Source organism: Coffea eugenioides, chromosome 11, assembly GCF_003713205.1.
Source record: "Coffea eugenioides isolate CCC68of chromosome 11, Ceug_1.0, whole genome shotgun sequence".
Taxonomy (NCBI): Eukaryota; Viridiplantae; Streptophyta; class Magnoliopsida; order Gentianales; family Rubiaceae; genus Coffea; species Coffea eugenioides.
The window spans coordinates 12,148,797-12,157,984 of NC_040045.1; the positions used below are offsets into that span (position 1 = coordinate 12,148,797).

Sequence of the window (9,188 nt, forward strand, 5' to 3'; positions counted from 1 at the left end):
AACATTAGTCCAAATCTACATTTTGGTTTGTTAATCATCAAAACCAAGGACTGATCAACCAAGGTCAACACTTTCCATTTTCAGAACTGTTTCACCATGTGTGATTTTCAAAACTCCACCTGCAACATAAAACTCGTTGCCATCAGATTTTTCTAGCATATGAAAATTAGATTCCTTTGTTTCTTTAGGACATATGTCATACCATCAAAATAATATAACTGGAATCTAAAAATCACCAGAATGACATATCAACCGATGAAATTGCGAGAAAGTCTCCACCAATTCACATCCAAAATCAATATTGGACTCCACCTTTCTCCTTGACTCTTGAATCACTTACCTAAATTCACCGTCAAGTATCTCCATACTTTTCGACTTTCCATCATCCACCTTCAATACTTCTTACCAAACTTTTGAAATAAGGATATTACCCATTAAATTGTTTAATTAGGAATAGCCAGCAATCCACTTGATCTCAATAGTTAACCAGGATCCAACCATGAACCCCGCCCTGATATTAGTTTGTTGGAATTAAGTGTTTGTGAGTAGTTTAGTCTCGCAACCAAGCTCTGATACCACTTGTTAGGATTCAAGCACAGAACGAACAACTATTGATATATTAAATACGCAACAATTTAATGACAAACAAATTATAAGTATGAAAGATAAATGACACACAAAATTTAATGTGGTTCGACTCTATCATTGAGCTTATGTTCACTGAGAGAAACTTATTCTTTATTATGAGAAGAAAACCGTATACAAGAATACAACTTGAATTTAAACCCAACTCTTGTATACCATCTCTCATCTCCCGAGAACTCTCTTATCTCCCAAGAACTCTCTCTTACACCTCATTTATAAAGCTATATGTCACTCTTGTGTGCTCTTGTGTGTCTCTTTGTAGTATGTCAACCCACCTATTTATAGGGAATATTATTTAGCCAAAACGTAAATAACAGCAAAAAATCAGTGCTAATGCCTAGACTTATACAGAATATGAAATAGCTTCTAAATCTTAAACAAAATAGAAAATTCCTTAGTTGCTATTTCGAGTAACTAAAACTAATTAGAAAACTAGTTATTTCCACACAAATTAAGAAACTCGCCTAAAAGAAATTAAGCTAATTTTCTGACAATATATATATATGTGTGTGTGTGTGTGATGTCCCAGGCAATTGGATAGAATTTTGTAACCTCATGAGAGACAATATATGATTTGACTTGTAAAAGTGTTACTCGAATAGTATTGGATACTTTGTCGACCATAGTTCACTAAGTGAGATAATTGCCACCTCTAGCAGAAAACAAATCCAACTGTAGCAAAAACAAATCAAAACTACCGTTCAAACCTCCTTCCAATAATGTTGGCAACTTCATAAACATGTGAAGGAAAGTCAAGCCAATCAATCCAGCATAAAAATCTTGTTGCTGATTGAATGATGGATTTGTTCTTTTGCTTGGTAAAAAAATATCTAATAGTACTATTATTGGAATAAGAGAAAAGGAATAGTATATATACGGGCCTATGAACTATTAGATAATTTGAATTAATTATTTTGAACTCATGATTTCACTTAAAAGTTATTTGGGCTAGTCTATAGATTTGAGGAACCAACAGTCATTTGGGCTGTTGGCCACCACTAGAGACTTGCCACAATAAGTCATGGTGGGATGGGAGGTCAAGGGTTTAATTCTCAGTATGTGGTTTCCTCAAATTTGCTTCCTAATCCAACTCTAAAACTAACAAAAACAATTAAAGTCTTCCAACTTCCATAAAAAATATCCATATTTGACTCAAACTAGGAAATCTCCATGCGCGATAAATTCCCGAGTCTTCTAGACTTGAATGTAGGTCTCGAACATACCACCACCAAATTAGCTGAAAATTGCCCCTTTGAATCATGTTTTGGTTATTTTCGTACTATTAGCACCATTAACCAAATATAAGTAGAATCCATCAATTAAAACAATATTTGGTAAAGTAAAAGAGAAAAATAATCATAAAATTAATGATAAAAATGTAACCTATCACTATTATTGGAATAAGAGAAAAGGAATAGTACATATGCTTGGGCCTATGAACTATTAGATAATTTGAATTAATTAATTTGAACTCATGATTTCACTTAAAAGTTATTTGGGCTAGTCTATAGATTCGAGGAACCAACAGTCATTTGGGTTGTTGGCCACCACTAGAGACTTGCCACAATAAGTCTTGGTGGGATGGGAGGTCAAGGGTTTAGTTCTCAGTATGTGGTTTCCTCAAATTTGTATGAGTGTGTACTGGATCCGTCTAGTCTGATGGTGATTTAGTTCTTGTTAGTTCCCCTGTAGGATTAGGCTAAAGTAGAAGCAGGAATATCGTATAGAACAAAAAAAATAGTTTATAGATCCAAGGAGTTACAAATGATATTAGAACAAATTTAGAACAAATTTCGCATGGGGGGTGAGTCTGACACAGGGCATTAACAAATAGTTCAAAGTAAATTTGAGTCTAACCCAAGCATTACAAACAGTTCAGAGTAAACTTCCTGTGGGTCATGCTAGTAAACTTTGCATGGGGGTAAGCCTGACTCGGGGTATTACAAATGATATCAGAGCAAATTTTGCATAGAAGTGGCTTGGAACCAATGGTGTTATAGTTAAATGCCACGACATGGATAGGGCATTCAGGGCAAACTTCACGGCATGGGGGCGAGTCTGACCCAGGGCGTTATGAATTTGGGACCAATAATGTTATAGTTTTGATTACGTAAAGTAGTGCAAGAAACTAAGTATCACATTGGATGAGGTTTATCTCTAGAGCACATTCAGGATGTTATAAATGGTAGCAGGGCAAATTTTGTGTGAGGTGAGTTTGGGACCAGTGGTGTTATGATGGATTTTGTGAGAAAAGTCCTTACGTGAGGGCATGAGTGAATAACGGGTTTTACAAGGATGCAAAGTGCTTAAGTAGGGTGAATGTGATGCTCCAAAAAGAAGTCCCATATAGGGTAGGATAAGAAAAAAGGAATAGTATTTATGCCTGGACCCACAAACTATTAAATATCTTGGACTAACCATTTTGAACTCATGGTTTCACCCAAAAATTAATTGGGCCAACTCGCGAACCCGGGGCATTACAATTATAATGTAAGACAAGTAGAAAAGGTGGGCGGTAATGATCATGAAAATGCAGAGATGTGTTATCATTTTGGTGACAATCAAAATCAACTAAATTAATGTCTTTAATTATTGTCAACCACCTAGGAGGCTAGGACAACCCTACTACAATAAATAAATATTGACATCCTATTGTTGAAACACTATACATTTGGTACTAGTAATTAACTAGTAAGACGTCTCAAAGAAAGGCTATGGCAGTTTCAGTAGAAGAACAATCTCAGTTTCTTCCAAATGAAGCAGTTAACATTGTCATTCCGGAGAAGCTTTTGCAAATTGTAACTGGCAGACCAAGAGAAAACCACGATCTTGGATGCCCTATGCAAAAAGTCCCACCACTTCTACGACTAGACAAGAACAACCAGCAAGACTATGATCCCTTGGTGGTTTGTTTGGGGCCTTATCACCATGGCAAAGAGGAGCTTCAATCAGCTGAGGAGTTCAAACTCATAGCCTTGGAGATGTTCGTTGCTGATAGCGGCCATGATGTACTATTTTTCTATTTCAAGGTACTTCAACTTGTGAATGATGCTAGAAATTGTTATTTTGAAGATTCTACTAAAAAGTACGATGATGAAAAGTTTGCACAAATGATGCTTCTTGATGCCTGTTTCATTATCAACGACATAATTTCTAGATGCAAAAGTGGCGCAAACTTTTACATCACACGCTATTGTCTTGGTGACTTGGCATCGGCAATTGTACTTCGTGACATGTTTTTACTTGAAAATCAAATTCCCTTCTGGCTTCTTAAGTTTCTGATGTGTTTGAGATGTGGTAAACAAGAAGGTGAAGAGATGCTCAACGAGTTCTTGAATGGGACTATGTTCGGGAATTATAAGGGGAGCGGAATAGCTAGCAGAGATAAGGACCTATCCCATCATCTTCTGGACGCTTTCTGGCTAGTTCTTGTCTCTGAATCCTGTAAAGACAAACCAACCTCTCCAAAATCTAGGGCCAGCAATGACTCTGTCTCTCTCAATCACTTCAAAAATTTTGGCAGATGCAGCAATCTTCACGAGTATATTTGCAATTTGCCATGTTTTCTGCAGTGGAGAAGATCAAATATTGACAATGATTCTAGCAAAAAAAAAATACGTTCATTGCTTTCGTTCAGCCACGGAGTTGAAGGCCAAGGGAATTCACTTTAGGCGCAGCAGTGCTGACTCTTTGAAGGGCATCAAGTTCAAATCAAGTTATTTCTATGCAACACTTGAAGTTCCAATTTGGTTTGTTTCGATTTACACCAAAGTTTTCTTTTTAAATATGATTGCCTATGAAATGTGCCCAAGTATCAGCACTGACCGAGCAGTGACAGCATATATTGAGTTCATGAAATCGCTGATCGACAGTCCCAAGGACGTGAAAGAACTAAGAGAAAAAAGGATTTTGCTCACAACTTTGGGCAGTGATGAAGAAGTGTTGAAGGTTTATAAAGACATAAACACTTACGGGGTGCGGAATGTCACCATTTTTCATGATGTGAAGGAGAAAATTCAGGCACACTATAACAACAAGGCAAAGACATGGCTGGCTGAACTTTTCTACACTTATTTTAACAGTCCCTGGACTGCGATTGCTTTATTTGCTGCTGCTTTCCTTCTTGTCTTAACTTTTCTTCAGACCTATTATACAGTAAGGCCTTCTTAATTCCCTAAAGATAATTAGAAGTTGAAATAGTAACGGTAAAGACTAGAGTTCTGTGGACGGTATCAAATTAGTATTAAAAAAAATTTTTAGGGACTATATGGAACATCTATGTATTCTGGGTGTATGTATTTTCTTGATTTAACGATGTTGTACAATAGACTTGTGTCATATGTTGATGTTGTACAATAGTCTTATATTATATATTCTTTTTCCGCACTTAGTTCTCCAACGTTAAGTTTTTTATCTTTTAATTTATGGGATGTGCATCAAATTTGGATTAGGGGGACAGGCAAGTGAAAATTCGGGATTGGCGCAGGTCCAGTTGTGCTTGGTTGATTTAACTTTCACAAAAATTGGTATACACATACACCAAGATTTATGTACATGAACTAAAATTTTTTTCCTGAGTATGTACATGAACTAACAATCAATATATACACCAAGAATTACTATATATTGGTATATTTTTTCCTGAGTCGTGTACATAAACTAAAATTACTTTTTTTTATGCATGTGCATCTATAACTATTGATCGTTAACATAACGAAACTAATGCTCTTGTACATGCGATACAATGAATGTAAAAGAGCTCAATGAGATTGAAATCTTGGCTTGCCATATACTCCCTCCGTCCCGTAAAATCTGTCATACTTTGGGAATAACGCTTTTTATGCACAGTAATATCCACTTATCTGTAAGCTCGTTTGTTCCAAGTTTGCCCTTTACATTTCACTGACTCGTCCAAGAAACAAATGGGTCAAAGCGGGACCCATAAAAAGCACTCCATTGTTTCAACTACAAAAAAATCATTTCCTTACCAAAATCTTCTTCATCCAAGAAACAAATGGGTCAAAATGGGACCTACCAAAAAGCAATCTTTTGTTTCAGCCACAAAAAACCGGTTTCCTTATCAAAATCTTCTTCTAGCAGATTTCTTCTCCATTGTTTTTTCTCCTGGCAGAATAACATACCTTATTATTTTGCTCGTTTAGTTTTTGGGTCAATCTAAAATTATTCACCTATTTTTACACTATTTTCTTGCTTTCAAAATGAATTTATTTTGTGAAAGTTGATTATTCTTAACAAATTCGTGTATATGAAAGTAATTTAAAAATTGTAAACTTTTAAAAGAAAACCACTAATTAAGTCATCTCGATATTCTATTTACTGCAAAAAATCGAAATTATCCTCTTGATAACAAAATCAGTCTTCAATTGAAGTTTGAAAGAGCCATATACACATTCTTGGTGATGAATTTGGCTGGAGTCGGAACCAAGAATTTTGCTGGAGCCGGAAGTCAAACATGGTAAAGTTGGGACATTTGGATGTCCTTTGGGACCATACATCAATTTGTGGACCAACTAGCCAATGCATTGTCACATCATTAGTGAAGGGCAGAAATGGGACTTCATAGTTTAAAATAGTTTGAAATGTTAAGCATGACAAACATTTTGAAACAGTCCAAAAAGGAAAATATGACACTTTTTGAAACACTCCAAAAAGGAAAATATGACACTTTCAATGGGACAGAGGGAGTAGTAAATCTTGGCGGTTTTTGATCAAATAATGGACTCGCCTCCATAATTCAAATTCGTCAGGGGCAATCCGGTCTCAATATGATCACTGGCAAATTTAAAAACCAATCAAACAAAACTTGGGTAAAGAATGGGCTATATATAGCACCAAATTGAAGACTGTGACGGCCCCACCTCCCCCTAGGGCGAACCAAAGGGTTCGGTGGACCGCCTGCCCAGCTCTGTGAGGATCTCAAAATTGCATTAATTTCTGAAAATTAAAATCAAAATATTATTTAAATGTTGAATTTATTAAATAATATGTAATTGTATTTAAATATTGTTGTTTACTTATATAAATGTTATATTTTAAATTATATGAATTTTAAAAATTTATTTGGCGGTTCGCGTTCGGCTAAGCATTAGGGTGAATATTTGCACACTGACGCGCAATGTAGCCCTAAGTTGAAATGTAGGGTATGTAGAGGTTATAAAAAAATGTACAACTAAGCTGAGGAAATGCTAGATGAGGAAATTCTACCAGTAGATCAAAATTTCGCGCGTAAACGCGATTCGAATTCGAAATGCCCACCATTAATGGCATGCCCAAAAAGTCAACTAGCCTACTCACTAGATTACCCCAATTTTCTTCCCATCTTGTCACCAGCTATCAACCATTTTCTTTCCCTCCAAGCTCCCGATCCTCTGGTGCAAGAAGAAGCAGAAGCCGCTGCCATTCCAAGCTTCTAACAGCCTTCCATCCTCAGCCATTCACACCCCAATCTTCAAGCTTCCATTTCCAGCTTCCACCTCCATTCTTGCTGTCTCGACCGAGCAAGGAGGAGGAAGATCGCTGCTGCTGCTGCCGGCGTTGCGTCGGACCAGGGGAGAAGGAGAAACCAGCTGCCATTTTTCTTTCCTCCAACCATAGAACCTTCCAAGCTGACTCAAAAACCCCAGACCCAAGCTTCTCTTCACCTTAACGTTTGCTGCTGTGTTGCTGCTGTGGGTGGTTAGACCGAGAGGGAAACAGAGAACAAGGGAGCCGGCTGACCCTCTGTGGTTCTAGGAGCAACTTGAGGAACTAGACAATACCTTTAGCTAGTAAACAACCCACTTGAAGGTAACAAACTCCAGCTTAGCACCTTAGCCAAAAATTTCAGATTTTTGCAGCTTTTGGTTCTTGAAATGTTAGCTTGCGTTGGTGAAACTTGTTGGGTTGCTGATCCTCTAAGCTAATGATTGATGAAGCTAGAGGTGTTTTATGTGTTTATATGTGTGTTTTGTGGTGGTTAAATGTTGGGAAATTTTAAGAATGAAAATGGGGTGCTGGCCGGATGAGGGAGCAATTTTCCAGCTTTGTTACCGGTTGTTGTTTTGCAATTTTTGTTTAGGTAATGAACTGGATTGCTTGTTGGGAGGTTAGACTAATTAGTTGTGATTGTTATGGACTTAAAGTATGAGTTATAAGTTGAAGATGGTTGAGCAAAAAGAGGAGAAAATTCTGCTCTGCTAAACCGAACCAGCAGGCCTGTTTTTCTTCCATTTTTACCCGAAATTTTGAGCTGGATTTTGTGAAGTTATTGAGCTATTTAAATCGTGTATATGTCCACCTATATGTGTAGAGCAGTTTTGGTGAAAATGCAGCTTTGGTACAATGGGAAATTTCATTGAAAAATCAAAGAGAAAAATGCCCCTTGAGCTGTCCGAAAAATTCTGGAAATTTCCAGATTTTTGGGCGAATTTGGGGTTTGGTTTTGACAAGTTTTGAACTAATTGAGCTGTAAACATGTTAACCTATATGTGAAGTATTGTTTGGGTAAAAATGTAGCTTTTGAGTAGTTGAAAAATTTTGGACAAATTGAAGAGAAAATGGACTGCTTGTACCAAATGCACTTGGAAATTTTTTTCCAACTTTGCATGAGACATGTTGAATGATTTTCACGTTAACATGAACCCAATTTGACTTGTGTTTAGTTAAGGGGTGTGTATAGCTCAATTTGGGACAAAAATCTGGTAGAGTTTACGTCCAAAAAGTGGACCAAAATTTTATTCTTCACGAGGCTACCCAAAACAGAAATTTTGTTTGAAATTAGAAATGTTTTTGACGTTTGGATTTCGTTTTGGTTAAATAGGGACTAAATTGTCCCGAAAATGTTTTCTAGCATTAACCTTTGCTACTAGGTCCACTTCGAGTCAATAACCTTGAATTTTAGTAGACCAAATGCCCTATTCGAGAAATATGCCAAATTTGAAAATTTTCTTGAAAACTCAAGTTTTTGCCTTCATGAAAATCCTTGAACCAAGTTGGTCAATGGAATTTGGCAAACTTAAGGAGTTTCTATTTTATAGAAACCTCAACGACTAGTTTTACTTGGTTTATATGATTTCCTCTTAAAAGAGTTTCCCAAGATATTTTTGGGAAAAATTAGAGGGGAAAATTTCCTCTAAATGGTTAATTGTGATTTTTCTCAACTTGTGACACCAAAGTGGTGTTAATTTCTTATATGACTCTAGAACTTGGTTATTAGAATATTTGACGAATTTAGCAAGTTTTTTGTTTTAAAGAAACCTCAAAATTTAATTTCACTCGAAATTTGTGGATTTCACTTTGAGAAAACGATTAATGCTAGTTTGGGATTTTTGAGTGAAATTAAATGCTAGTTGACTCGAGTTAAATTCGCCAACTCAAAAGTAGAAATTTATGTGAATTATTTGTATGATTTTAGGAGTTGGTGAAGAGCACAATCTCGATCAAAGTTTGGAATTCTAGACTCTTCACTTGAGGTGAGTGTCTCTTGCATGAATCGTGTTTAACTGCTAGTTGAACTACTTATTAAAAGTACATGCTAGAGATAT

At 36.3% G+C, this 9,188-nt stretch overlaps 1 protein-coding gene across 1 annotated transcript; it reads left to right on the forward strand.

The window, feature by feature from the left end:
* The first annotated feature begins 3,359 nt into the window (after positions 1-3,359).
* On the forward strand, positions 3,360-4,877 carry LOC113751967 (UPF0481 protein At3g47200-like). Its single transcript, XM_027296109.1, has 2 exons — positions 3,360-4,089; positions 4,175-4,877. Exons 1-2 carry the CDS (start codon positions 3,360-3,362, stop codon positions 4,813-4,815), a joined length of 1,371 nt encoding a protein of 456 aa, XP_027151910.1. The 3' UTR covers positions 4,816-4,877.
* The last annotated feature ends 4,311 nt before the right edge of the window (positions 4,878-9,188 follow it).

Coding starts and splice junctions, on each gene's coding strand:
- LOC113751967 (XM_027296109.1), top strand. CDS start 3,360: ATGGCAGTTTCAGTAGAAGAACAATCTCAGTTTCTTCCAAATGAAGCA. Junction 4,090..4,174: donor AGTTCTTGTCTCTGAATCCT/GTAAAGACAAAC, acceptor TGGCAGATGCAG/CAATCTTCACGAGTATATTT.